This window comes from Rissa tridactyla, chromosome 4 (genome assembly GCF_028500815.1).
Source record: "Rissa tridactyla isolate bRisTri1 chromosome 4, bRisTri1.patW.cur.20221130, whole genome shotgun sequence".
Lineage (NCBI taxonomy): Eukaryota > Metazoa > Chordata > Aves > Charadriiformes > Laridae > Rissa > Rissa tridactyla.
In genome coordinates, this window is record NC_071469.1 from 1212319 (window position 1) to 1234790 (window position 22472).

The 22472-nt window shown below is 48.5% G+C and overlaps 2 protein-coding genes across 7 annotated transcripts in view; one reads left to right on the forward strand and one right to left on the reverse strand.

Annotated features, from left to right (window-relative positions):
• Window positions 1-898: 898 nt before the first annotated feature.
• Window positions 899-2184, reverse strand: INAFM2 (InaF motif containing 2). The gene has a single exon (XM_054198772.1). The coding sequence runs from the start codon at window positions 1826-1828 to the stop codon at window positions 1454-1456; it is 375 nt and encodes a 124-aa protein (XP_054054747.1). The 5' UTR covers window positions 1829-2184; the 3' UTR covers window positions 899-1453.
• Window positions 2185-2318: 134 nt separating this feature from the next.
• The window catches only part of PLCB2 (phospholipase C beta 2), a 63848-nt gene continuing 43694 nt past the window's right edge, over window positions 2319-22472 (forward strand). For 2 of the 6 annotated variants that reach the window (XR_008465964.1, XR_008465965.1), the window contains exons 1-2: window positions 16530-16988; window positions 20864-20941. Coding sequence is in view for 1 of the 6 variants with exons in the window: in XM_054198739.1 (XP_054054714.1) it covers window positions 16905-16988; window positions 20864-20941 (162 nt within the window). In the remaining 5 variants the exon portion in view is untranslated. Of the gene's footprint in view, window positions 2468-16529; window positions 16989-19038; window positions 19288-20863; window positions 20942-22472 lie in introns of those variants that run through there. The other 4 variants (XM_054198740.1, XM_054198741.1, XM_054198739.1 and 1 more) reach the window with 4 other exon arrangements.

The window sequence follows — 22472 nt, forward strand, 5'->3', positions numbered from 1 at the left end:
TAAAATGACTAAGCATCATCTTTTTTCCTTCCCACCAGCTACCCTTCTTTTTTAGCGCATTAACAACATCCAGACTTTCCCGCAGGCTCCCCAGAAAATGGAAAAGGAGGGTGGACGATCACATCCAAACCCCTCCCCCCTTTTGCCCAATTTCTCTCTGGAAACCCGCTGCTCCTGATTTCTACCTGTAACAGATGCTGTAAAGGAATGCCCAGCTGACACAGCCTTAGCGCAACACCAAAGCATTTCTCCAAAGCAATCATACTGATTTACGTATGAAACAGCTAATTTCCCCCCCAACTTTAAAAAAAGTCAAGTGCTGTATTTTACAGTATCTTCATGATTTGCATAACCGAAATACGTACACCACATTAGAGCAGAGGAAATCTGAACTCCTGGGATCCTTTCAGAGGACGCGGAATAGCCCGGCAGCCTCACAATTAAGGCGTTCAACCGAAACCATCAATCTGAAAAGCAGCCGCTCAGAATGACAGAGGTCTTACAGTCTCCTACTTGACAGCTCACATCCTACAGTCGTTAGAGACTGCGATACAGCCGAGCAGAACATTTCTGAAGCCTACAGGGCAGGAAAACATGGAGCACGGAAGAGAGCCTGCCCAGGGCCAGGGCACATCTCCAGCTGGCTGGCACAGACCTACCCCCTGAAGATCAAACCTTCTTCCATCGCCAGCGCTTAGCTGCCGTGATTAACGGGAGTTAATCACGGAGGTTTCACCAGCCTCACCTAAGGAGACCAACGACAAATGAATCAACAACGTTATTATGCCACAGTTGCCCATGACAGCGGGCAAACCATTCTGGCTACCCAGAGAACCCTTCCAGTTCCTCCTCAAGTCCTCCTCCCACCACCAAAGAGAACATACTGCGTTACCGAGACTTTCATATTGGGAAAATATTTTAATATAGTAAACAAGTCAATTTACCTTTCACATGTTTTTAAATAAGTTTATGCTCATTGTTAAACAAAACTGTTTTTACCTAAACAATGGATTACAGCCTCTAAATTCATATTGTTCCCAGCTGATCCTGTAAATAGTGAGGAATTTTGGACACCGATATCCTTTTATAAGTAACAGACGGGCATAAATAGCGCAGGAATTCAATGCAGGTTCAAAGGGAGAAGCGAGCCCTGGTGAGGAGAAGAACGAAGCCACAAAATTCCCTTTTTGAGGAAACACGAGGTGGGGGGTTGGGGGGCGTTAAAGATACCGCAGTTCTACCCAGTACAAACGTCTCCTTCCCCCGCCGGCACCCGGGCCCGGTCAGTCTCCAGCCCGAGCTCTTCGGGGCTCCGCCGCGCCGGGGCCGCCTCGCCGCCGGCCGGGTCCTCCGCCGCGCCCGGCCGCGGCATCCCCCCGCTGCCGGCCTCCCCTCCGCGGTCCGCCGGGCCCGTCCTCCCTCCGGCGCGGGGGGGCGATAGCTGACGGCGGCCTCAGGGGCTGCCCCGCGCCCCGGGCGGCGGCGGCGCGTCCGGGCGGTCGGTCCGGGCGAGGCCGGGCCCGGGGCCCGTTGGCGGCTCCTGCGCGGGTCCGGCCGCAGGGCCCGGCAGCGGGGCGGCGTGGGGCGGCGGGGTGGCGGTGGCGGGGCCGGGCCCGGGGGAGCCGCCGCCGCCGCTGCGCACCGGCTGCCAGATGAGGCTGTAGTAGACGGCGAGGACGATGGCGGCCAGCGAGACGGAGAGGACGTAGGCCAGCACAGTGGCCAGGCGCACCCACTTCTTGTTGGTCTTGGCCGCCATGCGCGCCTTCTTGTCCCCAGTGTATGTGGCGGGCTTGCCCCGCTCCGCCCCCGCCTCCTTCTCCTTCATGGGGGCCCGGCCCTTGGCCCGCTGCTCCACCGACCCCGCCGTGCTGGGCCCGGCCCGGCTCCCGCCGCCTCAGGACATGCCGCCGCCTCGTGCCGCCGCCCGCGCCGCTCCGGCCGCTCCGCCAACGGCGGGCGGGGGCGAGGGGCGGGGCTTAAAGGGGCAACGCCGCCCGGGGGGTGTGGGGAGGGCGCCGGTTAAAGGGGCGATGTTCCCCCTCCCCGTATCGGGAGTGGGGTGGCGCCGTTGCGCGTGCGCGGCCGTTGGCTCTGTGAGGGGCAGCGAGGCGGATGGCGGGTCTGTGAGGGGGCGATGGTGGACGGCCCGCCCCACGGCCACTGGTCTGGCAGCGTGCTGGCCTCTTTACCTCAGTGGGCTGGTGGAGGGTGGTGGTCTGGGGCTCTGCCCCCTGCTGTGGGACCGCCCCATCCCTCCCCCCGGGGCCTGAAGGGCGGGCGGTATCCCATCCATCCACCCAGCCGGGCCGAGATTAGGGCTCGTCTTCAGGGCCCCGTGAGCAGAGGAGGGGTGAGCGCGAGGAAGGCTCCCGGCAGAGGCCTAGTGCAATAGGAGGGGGTCAGGAACCTTCCCTTTGCTTTCTCTTCGCGGTGGGAGCTGCTCCTCGGGCCTCCCTGCCCGCAGGTATGTGCGTTAAAAAGAGTGTGGCCAGCAGGTGGAGGGAGGTCATCCTCCCCCTCTGCTCTGCCCTGGTGAAGCCACATCTGGAGCACTGGGTCCAGTTCTGGGCCCCCCAGTTCAAGAAGGATGGGGAACTGCTGGAGAGAGTCCAGTGGTTAGCTACAAAGGTGATCAGGGGACTAGAGCATCTCTGTGCTGAGGAAAGGCTGAGAGACCTGGGGCTCTTCAGCCTGGAGAAGAGAAGACTCAGAGGGGATCTTACAAATATGTAAAGGGTGGGTGGCAAGGGGATAGGGCTGGACTCTTCTCAGTGGTGCCTGGTGACAGGAAAAGGGGTAACGGGCACAAACTTGACCATAGGAAGCTCCATCTCAACACGAGGAGGAACTTTTTTGCTGTGAGGGTGGCAGAGCCCTGGCACAGGCTGCCCAGAGAGGTGGGGGAGTCTCCTGCCCTGGAGATATTCCAAACCCACCTGGATGTGTTCCTGTCCAGCCTGCCTTGGCAGGGTGGTTGGACTGGATGATCTCCAGAGGTCCCTTCCAACCCCTGCCAGTCTGTGATGTGGTGCTGCCTGCACCTCTCATGCAGCTTGAGGGGTGCCTTGGCTGAGCAGCGGTGTCTGGGGAGAGGCTGGTTTAGTTCCCTTCAAACTGAGCTGATCCCAAATTTATGGAGATTATCTGAAGCTGTTATTGCTGTTAGGGTTTGAATTTACCTTATTCTCTTTAGTCCCTCACAAAAGCATTATATTGACTTAGTCTGAAGACAGCTGAAGTGCTGTTCTAGGATATGGATCAGCATTTTATTTTTTTTTCTTTACGGTGCAAGATGTTTACTTTTGAGAATGACTTAGTTGCTCCTTTTGCAATCACTCCTTTTTTCCCTCAAGTCTTAGGCCAGTCAGGTGTGTTGCAGCAGAAAACCTCTTGTAAACAAGGAACCACAGTTCTGAGAGAGGCTAACAGCAGCTGGAGAAATGACTGTCACGCAGAAAAGCATCAGAGGAAGTGAGTGATTGAGTTTTCAGTTAACAGTAGCATTTTATTTTTACACTCAATAGCAGGAAACATGCGGCGGGTTGGGAGAGAAAGGAAGAACCTCTGAGTTTTTGCAGGAAGAAGTATGGAGCTTGCGGCTCTGAGGAAGACTACTGGAGCAGAAAATATGTTAGAGAATAAAATGGAGTAACTTGAAAATAACTGTAATTCTTGGAAAAGTGGTGGATTGTGTTGACTAAAAGCTCCAGGGCTGCTGTGTGCATGTGTAAGGGTAGCACTGCCATGGTGATCTGTGCACACTCACCCTCAGCTGGCTGTAGCAGGGAGCTCCCAGTGTCCAGCAGCAAAGGGAGCCTCTGGAAGGGGCCGTGAAGCCCCTCAGTGGGAGGTGCTTAAGGGCTCTGCCTGGTTGTTCTTACAAGGGCAAAGGAATTTTGGAGACTAAACTTTTTTGAGGTAGCAGCTATGCAGACGTGGGATGTTCTGTATCCAGATCCTTCTCTTGCCTGCATGGAAGGGGTAAAGGCTGTAACATTGTGCTGCCAGCTGCCTTCAGAAGAGATCCTCTGCCTTTTGGCCTCAGCACACATCTCATCTATAGTAATAAAAATCATGGCTATGCAGCGTAGATACAGGAGTGAGTGGATCCCACTGTGGCTGCCTTGCCAGCACTGGCAAGGGAAGCAGTGATTTCACTGCTTGCTCAGGGTAGAGGGGGCTTATTGCCCATCGCAGGAGGATTGGACTAGATGATTTTTAAAGGTCCCTTCCAACCCGAGTGATTCTGTGATTCTACAGCTAATGACATACTCTATCCTCATGAAATACCTAATTTTCATGAAACGTTGCTGTAACCCTGTATGTGTCTAGGAAACATTTGCAAGTGGATATTATGATTTTCTGTAGGCCCCCTTATCTCTCTTGCCCTGATTTATTGCACCTGACTGCATTCCCCTGGTTGAAGTCAAATTTCGTACACCTGAATCATATGAGCTGATGGCATCCTCCTGACAAAGCTTTCCTGAGTCACAGAAATGCATTTTTGGTGTTCTCCTATAGATTCTGTACACCAGTTGTCTTGGGCTGTGTATGTTTAAGTGGTATGTTTGGATTTATAGCAATTCCTACAAAATGGATTTTCCACTAATTTTCAGGCTGTTTTCTCTTGATGATGGGTTTGCTCCACCTCTTCCCTTGCTTCATGTATTTCATTCAGCAGCTATCTGCTGCTCCATCTTTTCTTTGCATTTAAAAGGAAAATTCTATAACTTGATGAGGACTTCAGCACACCTTTCCTCTGCTTTACATGTGTCACTGAGCTATTTATTTTGAGGTCAGAGACTTCTTGGTTTCTGTGATACAGAGTATTTTAAGATTGAGTTTAGACCTTTTGTGTCTAGCATAATTTCTTAGATTTTCAGCTTGTTTTTTAATCTATCCTCGCAGCTGCTGGTCTGTACTCGCCTTCTTGCTGGCCTTTGTCTTCCCGCTATTGAATGATGCAAAGACGGGCAGAGGCAGAGCCTCACAGACATGTCTGTGTCCACTCACAGTTCTTCCTTAAATCATCTGTGCAGAAATTGGTTCATTCCAAACCCTTATGCTGTCTGTGATATCTGTTCTTGCCACTGATACAATTTATCATTTCCTCTGGTGAAAGGATGATTAATTGCTACCTGTCACAAGACCTTTCCCTATGCTCTTCCTTAATTCCAGTTCTGGAATTCTGGGGGAGAGGATTGATGTGTACAGGCAGTTCCTTTGGGGCTGAGTGAGACCCTGACAGTCTTTGCTTGATGCTTGTCTAGTCTATGTTGTCTTCCTGCATTTTAAGTCTGTCCTTGGAGATGCTGCATCCTACTTTATTGCTTAACTCAACTCTGTTGTAGTGTCTAGAAGGTGGCAGACAAAAACCAGAGCCCTGGTGTTGCTAGGTATTCAAAGGTATATTATTTTGAGTTTGATAAGGGATGTTTAAAAGAGTCAGCAGGTTGATACAGGAAATATGCACGAAAGGTAACAGTGAGGTGGGAGGAATCAGTGTAGTAAAAAGCAGTTATAACTGCATATCTTAGTCCGATGTCCCCAAAATTAGTTTTCCCCTCTGGGAAGAAACCAATCCTTCTTAATCTCTGTGCAAATGATTGCTGCTCTTTCACTGCTGCTGCGCTCTTTTTCCCTCTGCTCACCAAATCTCTGTTTATGAATCCGAGTTAATAGCACTCCTTTTCCATCAGTGGAGGTCTTGGCAGGCTGGATTGGCTAAGAACATGCAGTGGAGTTGTAGAAGCGGTCCCAGCAGAGGTAGCGAGTGTGGTGTGGTGGAGATACCACCGCACCTCGTATCATTTGAATGTAGATTCTAGGAGCAACTAAAGCAGTTCCAGCTAGAAAATTGGCATGATAATTCAGCATGAGTTACGCTCTTTCCTCCTTCCCAATTTTTACTGTGCACAAATAAATGGGTGTGAGTTGCTCTCCAGGTCCTTTTGTTCAAGTGCAGGCAGCTGCCAGAAGGCGTGTGCCTTCTGTTCCTAAACTTAGTTCCTTGCTAACAACCACCCATAAAGGCAAATGAGAGTCAGGAAGCCAGAGCTGCAATAATGGTATTTTCTTTGTCCTCTGGGTTTTAGCAGGAATACCAAGCTGTGCGTTGAGCAGGCTCCTGTGGTGCAGAAATAGAGCTCTGGGGTGCAGAGCTCAGAGGTCTTGTGAAGTCAGTGAATGTGTCAGACGTTAGACAAAGCTTGCAAATTAGTTCTTGCTGGGATTTTTGCCTAAAGAACACAGAAGAGATCACTTGCCTGAGACAAATGCAGTCAGGGGCACGTGATGTGCCCTGGGACTGGACCTGCCAATGAAGGAGAGCTGTATAGCCCTTGAACATCGAGCCTTTCTCCTGTGACAGTCCAAATGCCATACGCTTCAGGATCCCATTGTTCTATAAGCTTCTCCAATTATTTATTTCTCTTGCCCAAGGGTCTGCTAGGAAACTTGTTTACTTATGAGCCTGCTACTTACTGCCTTACACCTGTGTTTAGTTGAAAACCCAAGTGCTGAGATAGCTTGGTGAAGATTTGGTGTTCCACCTACCTAACTGAACAGTATTGCTTGAATTCTGCTGCTACCTGTTGCAATGGGATGTTTGTTTGCTCTCCAAGGGCCCCTGAAGGATGTAGCTAAATAAACTTGTATTATTGATTTCCCATGTTCGGAGTCAGTGGATAGTATCTAGTGCTTCAGGACAGAGAAGACTTAATTAAGGGAAGATTATTGGCCTAAGATATTACCTCTGTACAGACCTTGCTTCTGAGAATAGTGAAACATTGGATTGGATTGCCTGGGAGGTGGTTGAGTCTCTGCTGTTAACGGAGGCTTCCTGAAACACTGAACTAACGTCTGTCAGAGCTGATAAATGTCAGAGCTGATCCTGCCCTGGGACAAGGGCTGGGCTGGATGGCTTCCCACAGTCCCATTGCCCCCATGCTTTTGATTCGGCTAAGGCAGCTACTCTGCCTTTCCTTCCTGTGCCCTGTCATTAGGAGGCCATCTGATGTGACACCGTACACATGATGGCTTATTCTGTGAGGTGTGCAGTTTGGTTACTCCGCTTAGCTTAGCTTCTGTAACCAAAGTCATCATTCACTACCATCATGCTATGCACTCCCGTGGCTGAACTCTGGCCCTAGTTTTTGTTCTTGGTATCTGCCTCTGGCAGTGTGACTTCTACAGGCAGATTATAGACTTCATAAAGTTTTGTTACTTTTTTTTATTGGCCATGTTGTTTTTTAAACTTTATACTGTCTCCTTGGTCACGTTTGTGAGATGGGGAGGGGAGAGATGGATGAGATCTTTCTACCTGACACCTAATGTTTAAAGGATGGAATAGGTATGTTTAAATTCATCTCTCTCTCGACTGAAGTCCTTGATCAAATGTTTTGCTAGGCTTAAGCTTTCTGTCATAGAGAAGGTCTCTGCTCTTGACAGGGGACAATCTCTTCATGCTCTGCTGTCTGGCTTTCTAAAGGAAATACACCTTAGTTCCTGCTGTTATTCCAGTCTCCTGTTTGGAGCCTGCAAGGAAAGGGATTCTGTTCTTCTCTGGCATTTTCTTCTTACACTTCAATATCTCCTCTGTCTTTTGCGGGAAGGTGCTGTCTCTCTTGTTAATCCAATAACAGATGGGGGAAGGCTGGGGATGTTCTTTTAATTCCTTCAGCTTCTGATTTAGCTGTGGTAAGTGAGGTTTACACAACCCACTGTCTTGCGCTGACTTGGAAAGTGATCTGCAGAGGTTACAGGGTGGGTGGGAAGATGGTAGCAGCGATGCTGAATGTGAGCTATAACAGCAGGAGGTCTGGCTTTGCTCTGGATAGAGGCCTTGGGCAGAAAGCTCAGGGCAGGGGTGCATCAGCAGCTTCAACCTTCTATCATCACCTTGGTGAGGCTCACTTTGAGCCGTTTTGTTATCCTGTGAATCATCTGCACAATATAAAGAGCATGTCCCACTTGCAGGAGAGCCTTGGACAGTGACTGTTTCCTTGGTGGGGAAGCTCTTGAGAGAGTTAAGTGCATCTGAAAAGGGGAAAGTTGTGCTCATTTCACTAAGTACAGGACTCCAAGAGGGTGAGGGTTGGGGTTTCTTAAAATAAAAAAAAGTTTCTATTTGCGTGTGAACCTGTGCTGTCTGCGTTGGTTGTGACTCTAAACGCAGTCTCTGTGCAGGAATCTGGAGTCAAAAGTCAGTGCTTCGTTGTTCGTTTTGCAAGGAGGAAATGTTCATGTACACACACCCACACATGCTTAACATCTGAACACAGTTCCGAGGGCTGTATTTTGAAAATAACCACGACTTTTCAAGCAATAGGACAGGGATGATTAATGGCAGTGTAATCTGAGCATCTTTGCCTCTGGTCTTCATGGTCTGAAGAAGCTGAAGTCACCCACCTTTATGTGTGGAGAATTAATATGTGTGAATTGATGCACACAGAGGTACACATATATAGTATTTGTTCGCGTGTGTGTGGGAGAGCACTGACATAGGTTGTCTGAAAATACAACCTACAATGTTTGCAGAATGACAACACTTTATGCAGAGTTGCACCAACTTGTGATTGCCCCTACAAGCACTGGAACAGGATTTTCCTGGAAAGCCTTACCCACAATCTCATGATGCAGCCCCGAAGCTAAAGTGATCCTGGTTTAACCTGGGTTACCACTGTTTTAATCTGGGATAGTTTGGGGGTTTTTTACCCAGGATGGAGAAGGGTGCTTTTGCAGTATTCACTGTGCATGATTGCTCAATGGTCTTTGGGGCCTGCTCTTAATGCAGCCAAGCTCTTGGTTAGGCCAAACAGCGTGTCCATTCTTGAAAGTCAGCTTGACTTAGCTAAAGTTTGGGTCCTTGCCTAGTTACGCTAAGGCAATGCGAAATTTTAGCTGCTTTAAAGATCCAGGTAGATTCTGTTATATATGAAGTCAACATGGGTTTTCACCCTAGTTAAAATAATGTAGCTTTGAATGTGATAATGCTCCCTGATATCACAGTAGTTTTTCCTTGCAGAAAAAAAATCTAAAGCGGCTGTTACTTTTTGACTTTCCCCATTTCTGTGTGCTTGGCTTTGTAGCTGAATGAGGAAAATGTGCTGGACTCATGTTGATAACCCTGCGCAAGGGAGGGTTATTTAACTGAATTACAATAGCAGCCTGAAACCTCTCCCAGTTCTGTTGGAGCTGATTCTTACTTGTTACATCTTACTGCTTTCACGCTGCTGTCCTGGTTCAGGCTGCGACTGGGAATGGAGCTGTAAAGTCCTAGGGGAGAGGCTGTTCTCATGCTTCCAGGAGCAGAAAGCATGGAAAACGTCAGTGGAAAATTCAGTCATGCTGTGTTGTACACCTGTGAAAAGGGAGAAGGTTTGTTGGTAATGAGCTGAAATGGGATTCCATATTAATGCTGTCTTGTCTTCAGATAAATCTTTAAATCTTGTTTTACAAGCCACTGGCCATTCTACTCAGGAAAATATTTCTTCCAGATCCAGTGGTTTGATAATCATCTGCTCATCTGGATGGATACGTCTCCAGCAGAGGTGTCCAAATGGTTTTGCTTATGTGACAGTATTATTCATCAGTTTTCTGCGGAGAGCAGTGCATGCATCATCGTTGGCTGCAAAATACTACAGAGGTCGTGAAAGCGTGGGGACCAACTCCAGCTTGTTTCCTGGGATCTTAAAGACCACGAATTGTGAACTGCAGAATGAAACCAAACCTGCCATCTAACCCAGCTGCGTATGCTCCCAGTACTAACAAGGTGGCGCGTGTCAGAGCTGGTGTTTGTATCTGGGAAGCTGCGCTGCTTTTTGTGAACGTGTCTCATTAGACAGAAGCCTCCCCTGATACACCTTCTTGAGCCTTCACTGTTCCCACCAGTACACCCAGCCTTGTATTTGTCAGTGTAGTTCATGAACGTGCTGCTGCCTCTGGCCGCTCATACATCGGGAATGCCACAGAAATCACCTAGTAAGAGACCTTCCTTGTGCTCTGGTAGTGATTTCCATTCCATTTGCTGCTTTTTCCTCTTCCCATGTTTATCTGACTGTTCCAAAGAAAGCAGGGCTGGAGTTGCACACAGTGTTAAATGTTTTCTAGAGAGCTCTTTTCCAAGAAATCCTAGTCATTTTGTGTGGGTGCCATTGTTTGTTCCCTGTTTGATAATGTGATGAAATAAAAAAATCACTTTCAATGATTAATTTTGACCTCTAGAAAGACAGGAGAGGATTTAAAATATACTGCACTGATTGCATGCATCAGGGCTAGAAAAGCTATGTAAAAAGCACAAATAACAGTAAATAAGTTAAAAAGGGCAGTTCCTGATAAGGCAGTCTCTTGGAGAGCAGCAATGGAAGAAGAAGCGATGGCCATGATGTGTGTGTAATTCATGTGCTCATTAGTTAATGGCACTGGGATGAGCCTGTGATCTGTCTGTGTGCACAGTGGTATCGTGGGGAGCAGGGATGGGTCAGGAGAGCAAACTCTCTGCAAAAGTGGATGAAAATGGGTTTCATCATTTCATCAGGATCTGATCTAAAACCCTCGTCCCATCCACAGGTGATTACAAAGGATGCTGCCTGGATGAGGTCTTGCCGCTTTAGCTTCAGACACCTTTAGCTTCATCTTTACAGTTGCCGGGTATATCAGCTGGTGTAAATCAGCTTTGTTTGATGGCTTCCAGGGGCTGGGGAGCCGTTGTGCCTTTTGAGATTCTGGGTTGGTTTTTTTCCAACAGCTTCAATTATCTAGGTGGAGGTTAGTGAGAAACCTGTCGGGGCTGAAAGTGGTCCTTAGTCTGAAAAGCTTGTGAGTCTCTGATTTTGTACTATTTACTTAAAACAGGGGAGGCTGTAGACCTACCTGCAAACCTACTTGGCTTTTCCTTTGCAGCCTGTGATGGAAAATTAATTCTTTCCTGCAGGACTAAACTTGAATATGTCATTGCTTCACAAGTGCATCTCACCTCAAGGAGGTGAAGAGTTTGGAATATAATGTGCACAGGCCTTTGCATTGAGGAGGGCACTAGTGGAAGGTTGAGGCTGGATATTACTAGCAGATTTTTAGTCTAGCATGTGGAGAAGTTTATGGGTGGGCCAGGGAAGACCATGGCTGGAACCTATTCAGCTCCATTAGCTGAGTGGGCAGAGTGGTTCTTGGGTAGCAGCCTGAGAATGCTTTAACTTGGAATCAGCTGGTAGGGGCACTGCAAAGAAGGTTTATAGCTGCTTTTTTTTTTTCTATTATTTTATTGTTTTTTCATCCCTGATTCTGAACAGTGCTGCATGAGGAGGCAGTCTGGGATGAGAGTCTCTGGAATGGGATTCATTAGGATGCTTTGCCTTTCGAAGTCAGTGTGTTGGGGCTTACACATATGGACACAGTTGTCTTAAATCCATGTAGAAAACTTTGCGTTTGTGCTGATAAAAAGCCATCTGTGGGCTGAAGGCCACATTGCCTGCCTTAGCTTGATGCTGGAACCAAGCTGATATCCTTTGCTTCTCAGCCAAGGAGCTCTCACCTTCCTGGAGCCACACCAGTGAACGTGCCCGCTCTCAGGGAAACAGGGGTTCAATCCTGCCCTGAAGACCGGACTAATCTGCTAGTTTACCCTGGCTGCCTCGGAGCTCTCTGAAGGGAAGAGTCAAAGTGTGCTCAGTACCTGAGTCTGCACCCAGGTTCTTGGTCGGGCTTTTGTCTGGATGGGGCAAGAAACGTGCCTCTTCCCAGTGGGTCTTGGTTTTCCCTACACCCTGAATGCTTTGAGCAGAAACTGTTGTGTATCACTCCTCATTCTCTATTTCACAGTGAAGACTGATGTTTCAGGAATAATAGTTTGTCTCAACTGAGAATGAGCATGTTGACCTTAAAAATATGTAATTTCTCCCATTCTTAAAGCTGGTAGGTTTGTGTCTTGCCCCAGATACTGTCTCCATTGTATGTCAGTTTAAGAAGTTGACCTTGAGCTGCAAAGCCCCCTGAGCTGCTGTTCTCTGTGACCTGCTCAAGGGGACTGTGATCTTCTGGACTTGACTCACTGGGCAGACACAGATACTGTGGCAGCTGGGTTTGCTGCTTTGGACCTTCCATAGGAGGTTGCACTTGAAAAATGTGCCTTAGCATCTGACCTTCTCACAAATTGAAAAAATTATGCCTATCCAAGGGAAGTTGAGTGAGTAAAATCCACGTTGTAGAGCTGGAACAGGCTTCCTGGAGAGGTAGTAGGTGCACGAAGCCTGTCAGTGTTTAAGAGGCATTTAGGCAATGCCCTTAATAACATGCTTTAACTTTTGTTCAGCCCTGAATTGGTCAGGCAGTTGGACTGCACGATTGGTGTTGGTCCCTTCCAACTGAAATACTCTATTCTAATAGACTGACTGTGAAAAGCAGAAGCAACAGGGGTGTAAGTATGGCAGAATTATTGCAGTAATACTGAGGTCTCAACCAGGATTGGGAGTCTGCTGTGGCAGACAGCAAATACATCCACAGAAAGCAGCAGCTTGCAGGTGAAATAAATGGGGCTGGTACACTGGGAGGAAAAAGTTGATAAGGTCAAGAGCAAAATGGGGCTTCCTCCCCCAGAATCCTGATTTCCGATTCAGTATTTTATACTGTAGGTAAACAAAGTGGGGCAATTAGATGGATTCACCCCTGGATTTGGTAGAACTCACTTTCCTGTTCTTGCTGTTGTGTTACTGCAAGGTAACAGGAGATGGGCACGTTCTATCTGGTGTGCTGCTGCTTGTTATCCTCCTTGCTCTTCTCTTAATGACCTGTCTTGGAAATTTTCATTCTTTTGCTAGCCATTAGGAATTGCATGGTTCAGTCATCCCTGTGCAGTGTTATTTTTGTACTGCAGTAATGTATAGGATGTTTAAACAGTGTGAGAGCCTGCTTGCATCGCTCAGCTGTGCGGTTTGGAAATATGCAGAGAGCCAGCAAAGTGCTGTAAGCACAACATTCTCCTGATGCATATTCCTGCTCAGTGGACGCTTAATTATGGACCTAATGATGTCTCAGTGGTTGGTCAGATTGTTTTGTTTTGTTTTTTTTATACCAAACCTCACTGCTTTTATGGTATTGTGGCATCTGTGGCCACTTGTCTTTCCGTGCTGTAGTCCACTGCCCTCTGACTTCTGCAGATGGAGTTGAAGAGTCATGCTGTCAGCTGAGAGCTGTCATGAATCCTTGGCCTTTGTGGTTTGGGCTCAAAGTAGGACGCTAAATGTGCCCCGGTATACACACACTCAGCAGTTCTCCTCTCCGGGGGTGGTGAGAAAATACTGGCCTTTGTGGTCCTAATGGTGCCATTAATCCTTTCAGGATTCCCAGGATTCAGAGGGTAGAATAGTAAAAGGAGCAGCAGGATGAACTCAGTTTTGCTTAGCCGTGAATTTATTACTGGTGTCTGAAGGCAATGCTGAAGGCTGCATGTACAATATCATGGCTGTTCACTAGAGGACAGTATTACACATTGCAAAGTATCATCATAATGGAGCGATGCTGGGAGAGATTTACAGATTTTGTGTGTGCTAGGAATAGGTTGGGGTTGAGGTTACGAAGTAATTTGCTAGAACGCAGGAGCCATCCAGTCAAGGTGGTTTAATAGACAGCGTGGCTTAAATCACTGTCTACAGACCCTATCTTGTAAAATCTCTGAAGGGTGATGCTGACTACCTTGCTTCTGCGTGCACTTTGTGGGAGGTAGAGACTGCTGAATAGATAGTACAGGGAGATAGGGAAGAGTCCTCAGGGAAAAAAAAAAAAGGGGCAGGAAAAAAAAGGGAAATTTTTGCATATAAGCAGTCTTGTAGTGGGTGGTGGGGTGCTTGGCGGTGAAGGTAAGGGAAGAAAGCAAAGGAGGCAGGGGGCCCTGACCAGAGGGGATGTAGGATGAGTATACGCTGGGTGACAGGCCCTGCAGGAGAAAGAAAATTAAGAGTGGCTGGAATAAATGCTGCTGAAGTGCTGCTGCTTCTGCCTGCTCCGCTATCAGAGCTTTCAGCAGAGGGCAGGACAGTTGCTTTATTCTATCGCTGTTCCATCAGCCGTCTCTTCATGCAAGGGACAGAAGGTCCCACATAGAGCAAGGAGTGTGAAATGAAAGATAAGGAGGTTGGGTTATGCAAAAGGAAGTGAGCTTCAGCTTTTGTGACCATCTTTATGCAAGCAGGGATCTTGGCCGCTGATGTTGTGCAGCACCGTGCAGCCTCACAGGACAGCCGCTAGCTTGGTTGCTGCTCTGCATGTTTGTTGTTGGGTGGGTTTTTTTTGTTTTGGTTTTTTTTTTTAGATTTATTGTTTTATCCCTTAGGGAAAGCTGACCTTGAGTCACAAGCAAGTAAAACTGTGGTAGGATTCTTGCTTACTTCATGTTTGTTGATGAGACAGAGAAAGCTGTTGAATATCCAGGTCTGAGAGAATGCAGGACAGATGCAGCCTTTCCGTGAGGCCCTGGATCTGGCAAGAAGCAGACATTGCTCACGAAGCTGTAACAACCGTGGTAAATACCAGATGGGCCACTAGAACCAGTAGCTGTGACTGCCTGATCTCTCCTGCAGTCCCTATGCTCTTGGCTGTACCAGGTGGCAAAACGCATCCCACCTTTCACTGCTTCACAGCTGGGATCTTGGAGGCTTCCTTTATTGCTTTCTGTGTTGCAGAGGGCAGGAGGGCTGCAGCACTTCTGAGCGAGATTGATGCTCTATCCTCTTCACAGCTGCTCCCTAAGTTAAAGTTAAGCATCCCTGAAACTGCTCTGGCCTTGCAGAAGGGATCAGGTGAGAGCAGAGAAAACTTTCACTCCTCACTGCAGCCTCCTGTGCTCGCATGGGCTTTCTCTATGCGTACCTGGGCCTGAGGGTCTGTTCCTAAGCTGCTTACAAGAAGAGCACAGAACAAAATCCACCCAGCAGTGCCTGGAGTTTCACTGGCATTTATGGCAAGTGCCAGGCTGTTGCTGAAGTCCCTGAGTGCGTCTAGCTCAGCCTTTGGGATCTGCTGCTTTGCTGCTTGGGAGTAACGGCATTCTCTGAGGTGGGGGGGTCCTGGTGATGCTGTCTTGGCTGGGCCTGGAGTACCCCACTGCTCTGTCAGCTGGCTGCCTGAGAAGAACATGTCACTTTGCACATGCAAAGGAAGCTTAATACCACGAGTGTGGCTTGGTTATGAGGCTGGAGGTGATTGATTCCCATGTCCCTAGTCTCAGCCCTGATACTGAGTAATCACAGCTATGGGTAAGCCACCCCAGTTCACTGCCCTAATAAAATAGAGCCAACAGCCTTAGCTTGGATAGCCAGTTCTTGTAAAGTACAGTGCCTTGCAAAATAAGTTAGTAAATGCAGATTGTAGCTGGAAATGTAGAAACTCTCTTATTCCTAGTTTTCCAGGCAGATAAACCCTTGAGAGAAATGTACAAGGGATGTTGGCTTTGTTCAGGGTTCTCTGTTTCTGCAGCAGGCATCTCTCTGAGAATTGCTGCCATCTTTGTTTTTTTACAAATAGAGTACTTGCTACAGGTCCACTTAATCTCTCGTGCCACTGACATTTGAGAATGCTCTCAGGATTCCTTCAGTCAGCCTTCCCCCGGCTGCCCAGTCTGCTTTGAAGTGCTGGCCTTATCGAACTGAGTAAGTCGGAGGTGGGAAAGAACGAACAAAACCATGCAGCTGGCTCCCTTTGCACAGTGGGAGTCTCTTTGTCCACCCTTCTTGGAGAATCTGTGCTACTTCTGACAGTGCCTTGTCCCTCTTGAGCAATGGCAAGTGCCACACCTTGACTTTCATAGGAGACAACAAGGACGAAATCTCAGCACGTGGCTGGGAATCCTATTATAGGAAGAGTAGCACAGTTATCTCCACTTCTAATTATTTGTGGGGCTCTGCCTGTTTGACTAAAATTAACCTTGCCCGTGTCGGTCCTTTTCACAAGCCACTCTCCTGGTTCACCAGTGCACATCTGCCACCAGAGCTCCTTTTCTCCTCCACTGTCCACACGTAATTCCTTCGTTCCAAGGTCAGGAGCAGGGACTCGTTTTTGCCCTGTTTGCCATTAATCTTCTGTTCTGCTTTCTGTCACTTCCTGGCAGCTTCATCATTATAATCCCCACTTTACACATCTCTCATTCTGTGTTCCCAGAGCATCTGCAGTAGACCCAAGTGAATCTGGAGAATATTGCAGTTCCTATGGACTCTGGTGAATGTTTTATTTCATCTGTCTGTGCAGTTTCCATCTGCTCTGCTGACCTGTCTCACTTTTCGGTTTGACGTTCAGAAGAACCGATAAGAGAAAGGAAAAAAGTGCAGCAAGTGGCCCCAGAAGCGGAGTCTGTACAGAGCAAGGAATAAGTTTATTTTCTGTGACATTTGGCCCATCGCATGAAGGGGGCAGTCTGCTTGTAGCCGAAGCCTGAGCTGTTCCGCAACCACATCTGCTGAAATAGTTTGAGTGTCAGCTGGCAATGCCTGCACTTTGTCAAAGACAACATTTAAGGAAGTTCAGTTGCGGAAGTGCTACGAACCGTGCGCTTCACAAGTACAACTCAGAGGAGTAGGTCCCTCCTGGAGAGGCGGCGTGCGTGCGTGCATGACTGCCCACGCGGGCATCTCAGCCCATCGCAAGCTTTCCTCTCGGTGACCTTGGGCTGAGCTGCTCGTGCTTGCTTGGAGAGCTGTTGATTTACAATGCAGATTCATCGGTCCTCGCCTGCCTGCCCCTGCCCCTCCTAAAATTGGCTGGGATATAAGAGGCTGTTTGCTTTCTGATGCCAACAGTGGCAGTGGCAGAGCGCCCTGCCATGTGAGAGGCAGAGATAGAGGAGAGGGGGCCAAGGAGGAGCAAACTGTGCAGCTGCTCTTGCTTCTGGTAGCTGAGGAGCACATCTGTGGGACAGAATGTCAATGCTTACCCCTGTCCTGCAGCCCCCGGAGGTGAAGGAGTATCTATCCAAGGGTGAGCGCTTCATCAAATGGGATGATGTGAGTACCGGGGTTTTTGCTTTGCTAGATTGTATGCGTGGTGGCAGGGCAGATACTGTGTTTTGGTCAGGGTTTGTGGGGAGGCTGGGAGCACGTATTCAGTGGGGGGGAAGGGACACTGTGTGTCGTACCTGAGAGCAGCGATGTCTGGATAGGGAGCGTGAACTGAGGGCTAAAAACAAAGGGCATATCGTTAGGGGTTGATGAGGTGACTTCTGCACCTCTTGTTACTGTGGAGGCTGGAAGTAAATGGCGTGTGCCACTGGGTCTGTGTCACAGCTGCTCTGGTGTAGCACCCCAGGTCCTGTTTCTCTCTGTGAACCGGCCCTCAGGAAGGCAGTCGCTGCTGGGAGCTTCCTTGGGGTGAGAGGCACATGCTGCATTTGGACACGTCCAGAGGAGTGTGATGAGTAGGATTTACTCCAGAGCTGAGCAGACTCTCCGTGCTTTGCAGATAGAGAAAAAATCAGGCTCCAAGTTGCTTCCTCTTATGGCCCTGTTCCTGGAGTGGATCAGAGGGTGAGCCATGTCCTCCCACGCCTGCCCGCTTGTGGGTCTGCGCAGTGGCCGAGCACTGAGGGGCCGGTGTGTTAACAGTACCAGAGCCTCACAGGGTGCTGCAAAAAGCTGCTTCTCTCTCCGACTCAGTGTCCTCTTGTGTCTTCAAGACCCCTGGTTTGCAGTCTCTGTTTGTCTTTCATTGTGAGGGAAACAAAGCGTGGAAGAGCAGAAGAGGAGAGGGTAATTTGAATGCAGTAGTCCCCCTCCGCAGTTCCTTAGATGACAAAAGAGTATTTCCCCTAATACCCACATACCTGAGCAAGAGGACAGCAGCTGCCCATCCATTTTGTCTGAAGTATGAATTGTCTGCTATTGAGCATGAATGCTGATAAAACGGGGGGCAGGCCAGGTTATGATTATTCATCAAGATCTGGGGGAAGCATTTGATGTGGTATTGCAAATGAGACGCGTTAGAAGGAGCCTCCAGCAGCAATGCAGGAGGGATCAGTGCTTACTTTTGTGGGCGTAAAGCTGGAATAGAGTTTTAAGTCCCAAGGCAGCGTGTGCCAGGGAGGTAGATCACTTGTGTGCAGCAAAAGCATGGGGACCATTTTCCCAAAAACTGGAAGCTATTAAATACTTCACTGGGAATTCCTGGAATCATTAGGTTCCCTTGAAACCCAAGCTGACTCGAGTTGGGCTTCCAGACCCACCAAGTGTTTATTTGCTGCTGCAACCATAGGAGTTAGGGAGCTCAAGTCCTGTGTGGATTTTTCCCTGTCCCTGAGGTTTACAGATTTGTAAACATTCCTAAAAGTTTGCCTCTAACTACTAAGTAGTTTATAGACTTGACCTCCAACAATAATGAAAGCCTTCTCCACAAATGGGCTGTTCTGGTCATGTTGCTCCATCTCATTGTGCTTTCCCACTCCACAGTTAGAGCAGGCTGCAAAGGATGATGGCAAGAGCTCCAGGCTGCAGCATTACTAGCAGAGGGTCAGGATAAAAGCAGCTCTTCAGAGGTCACGGTCCTGTGGTTTTTTTGTCTCGCTCTTTGAATTGACCTGGCCATGCTGTTGGTAATAGTTTTGAACTCCTTCCACAATATCTGAGGCAAAAGAATGAAGGTAGATCAGATTTGCTCCTTACATCACTGTACGGTTTGGGGCTGGATGGTACCCTTCACTGTACCCAACAGTCTCTTAAGTAAAGCAAACCCATGCTTTTTCTGTAGTGCCTACACCTTGTCCAGCATTTGTAGTGTATTCTCTGGAGGGGAGTGCGGTAGGATCTGTGACAGGCTGCACTGGCACATCTTGGGGTAAAGTGCAATTCTGCTGTGCTTTGTTTAGCACCCAGCAAGCTGGGGCTGCCAGCCAGACTAGGGAGGTTAAGTCCTACTGCATGGGTGATGGTTTCTTTCAAGAACTGGCTTGGGAACCCTTCTGAAACCTCAGGTGGGGCACAATGTAGCAGCTGACCTCTTGAGCTGAGCAGAAGCCTATGGATTTGGCTTGATGCTGACTCTTATGTTTTCTATCCGTGAAAGATTATGTATTACAGGATTTTACCAGACAACACTTGCTTTCTGCCCTAGAGTTGAACTCCACAGTGTGAGCAGCAGCCAGTTTGGCTGCCAGACCATCTTCTGTGGAATTCACCATCGCATTTGCTGCAAGGAGCCACCCCTCAGGAAAGTGTACCTGCACCCTGCGGCCATCCGTGTCCCTGATCAGGAGGCCAGCTGTCAGCGGTCCTTATTGCAGCTGAGCTAGATTTCAAGAAAGCTGCTTCAGAGGTGATAAAGTTAATCTAAAACATGGCACAATGCTCAGTAGTAGTACTGCAGTGCCTGTTTAGCTCTTCGGGGCTTGTGTTGAGGGAGCTAACCAAGAGCTCTGGGAACACGGGCATGATGCTGCGCAGATCAGCATTGTCCCTAGTACAGTGTGAGAAAGACAGTAGTGAGTACAAGGAGAAGATACAATGCACTGTGGCATGGGCAGTTTACCGTAAGGAAGTAACCTCCTCTGGAAATGAGGGTGGGGAGACACTGGCACAGGTTGCCCAGAGAGGTGGTGGAAGCCCCATCCCTGGAAGTTCTTAAGGCCAGGCTGGATGGGGCTCTGAGCAACCTGATCTAGTGGGAGGTGTCCCTGCCCAGGGCAGGGGGGTTGGAACTAGGTGATCTTTAAGGTCCCTTCCAACCCAAACAATTCTATGATTCTATGAAATGGAGGTCCCTGGAAATACAGATGCGCTCTGGAGTGAAGTATGAGTTCAATAACAGACTGAAGAACTCAAGGCCAAGTGACAAATACAACTTCCAGATTCCATTACTGGTTTCATCTCAGTAGCTGTGTATATCAACTTCCTGAATGAATTTGAAGCCTTCCTGGAAATGGCTGATAGGCCTTACGATCCTATCTTCTGTGGCACCCAAGGTCAAATGCGGTGAGGAGTCATCTAGACTGAACGAGCAAATGGGCTGGGGCCCAAGCAGAGCCACCCAAACGTTCTTTATCTCTGACTCCAAAGAGCTCACACTAATTCATCTCTTAGCACAGGCTTGCATGTGGGATGGGAATGGATGTTGTGAAAATTCTGTGAAGTTGTCCTTAACTGACAATGCAGAAGCAGTGTAACTATTCAGGGGTGAAGTACACAACCTCACAGCAGCCTGTGTCTCTGTTGCAATATGTGCCTTGGTTCTGATCTGGAGGGGCCCCCTGTTGTGTGGAGTTCAGGATCAGCCCCAAATTATTTCATCTAACTGTGCCTGTAGTGTGGGTGTTTAAATAGCTGCTTCTTTTTATAGTCTGTGTAGAGCTAGTCCACAGAGTTTAAGAATCACCACCTAAAGCAGACTCTTGTGCTGTATTTGGTGGACCCCTCCTTGAACTCTTCCTGACTAGGCCCCACCCTCTATGAAGAGAGCCCAGATAACCAGCGTGAGTATAGACACCTAGATGGTAGCTGCCGTGGATGAATGCTGTCTCTGCTTGGTCTGGGCTCCTTCTGGAGCTCATAGAACAAAGTAGGTGCTTTGAAGGGAAGGCAGTTCAAATGAAACAAACAGTTGTATCTAGAGGTACTTTATTCTCTTCATTCATTGTATAGAAGCTCCGAGAAAGTTGTTCTAGCTAAATGCAAAGTGTTAGGTGAGACCCAGGCTTCCGCAGAGATCAGCTTCCATAGCCTCACACTGTTACTCTGGAGATGAACTAAAATCATCTGGTTCATTTCCATAAATCACAGAGGATGATTCACCCCACTGGGTCTATATTTGAACTGGGAACCTTACGTCCCGTGATGGGTTCTCCAAGTCACGTAAGGTGCTGACCTTCTTTCTTCTTTTTTTTTGTGTGTGGCAGGAAACAGCAAGTGCCTCTCCTGTGATTCTTCGAGTGGATCCAAAAGGCTTTTACTTATACTGGACCTATCAGAATAAGGTAAATGCTAAGACTTCACAGCTTGGTTTCCAAATAGCCAGTTCGAGTTTGTGCAAGATTAAAACACCATAGGTGCTTGAGTTCTGCACTCAGGAGCACACTACCACGCTCATTTCACTTGGCAAGAAACCACGCACAAAGGACCTGGGAGTCTTGTACTTATCCAATGGCAGATTTGTCTCCGAGTTCCAGAAAAGAGCAGGAAATGAAGCTGCAAGCATGCCAGAGAGATCAGCATGGCCTTTTTGTGCTTGTCATGCTGGCGGTCTTATACCTGCAAAGTTCATTAGGTGTACTTCAAAGGACTTCACAGAGAACGACAGCGTTGATACCCCTGTTACCCAGCATGCTAAAAGATCATCCCAACCAGTGCAGTGGTGCAGCTGGGAAGAAAGTGGCTGGATGTATGCAATTAAATGTATGCAACTTCAGCTAACATGTACCTTATGTGCAGCCTCTGTTGTAATTAACTGACTTGTTGGTGTTTTAGAGATTTTAATAATAAAAAAAAAAGTCGTGACCATAGTGATGCAGAGACTGTATGAAGTCTGGAGAGTGAGTTGTGCTCCTCTCAGGCCTGGGTGGTGTGTGGAGGTAAACAACAGGGTGCTTGCTGCTGTGGGGGAGAGAGGGGCAACAAGTTTAGGAAAGAGAGTTCAGTTCCTTGCTGATGAGCAAGAAGGGGTGGAGAGATCTGGCTGACTGGAGGTGGAAGGCTGGGCTTTACTTCTGCTTTCCAGAGCAGAGCTGTGGTTCAGCTCTACTTCCTCCTCATGACCTACATGCTGAAGAGGCATGGGAGATAAAGAGACAGAGACAGTCCCGCACAGCGCCCTGGCCGAGAGACCTGTAGTGTTTTGGTGAGCTCTGCCTTCTCAGAAGATTGTGCCCCAGTGCCATGGGGGAAAGGCCACACAGCTGTATCCTTTGAGAACACAGTGTTGTGAGGCCAGGGACTGTCAGCCTCTAGAAGACGTGCTCTCCTTTCAGCCATCTCCCTCACTCTCATTCCCCTTTCAAGATCTGCTCCTGGTGGTAGAACTTTTGCTGTAAGAGTTCCAGACAGATAGCAGGAAGAAGCGGTAGCACTGGAGGAGGTGCACAAAATGGGGCAAGGGGAACTGTTGTCACCCACCAAAAGTGAGATATTTCACTGTGTTAGTGGCATGAGGGGTTTAATTACCTGGGAAAGGGACTGGGGTAAGGAAGCAGAGCTGACATGAGGAAACCCTGACTTGGGAGGGTGTCTCATATTCCCGGAAAATGCCATTGATCTGCACCTGAAATAAACTAAGCAAATTTGAGAGCCACAGTGGAGCAACAGCCTGTATTACATCCTTGGAGAAGTGCTTGTCTGGCATCTTTCCTATTCTCGGTGGGAAGCTGCAGACAGTATGAGCTGGCCAGAAGGGTGTTGGGCAAATGCCGGCTGTCAGAGGGAGCTGGGACAGGCCTGTAAAGGTCATGTGCGGGCTGGCACATGCACAGCAACCGGGGACGAGATGGGCTGATACAGAGCGTGGGGGGGTAT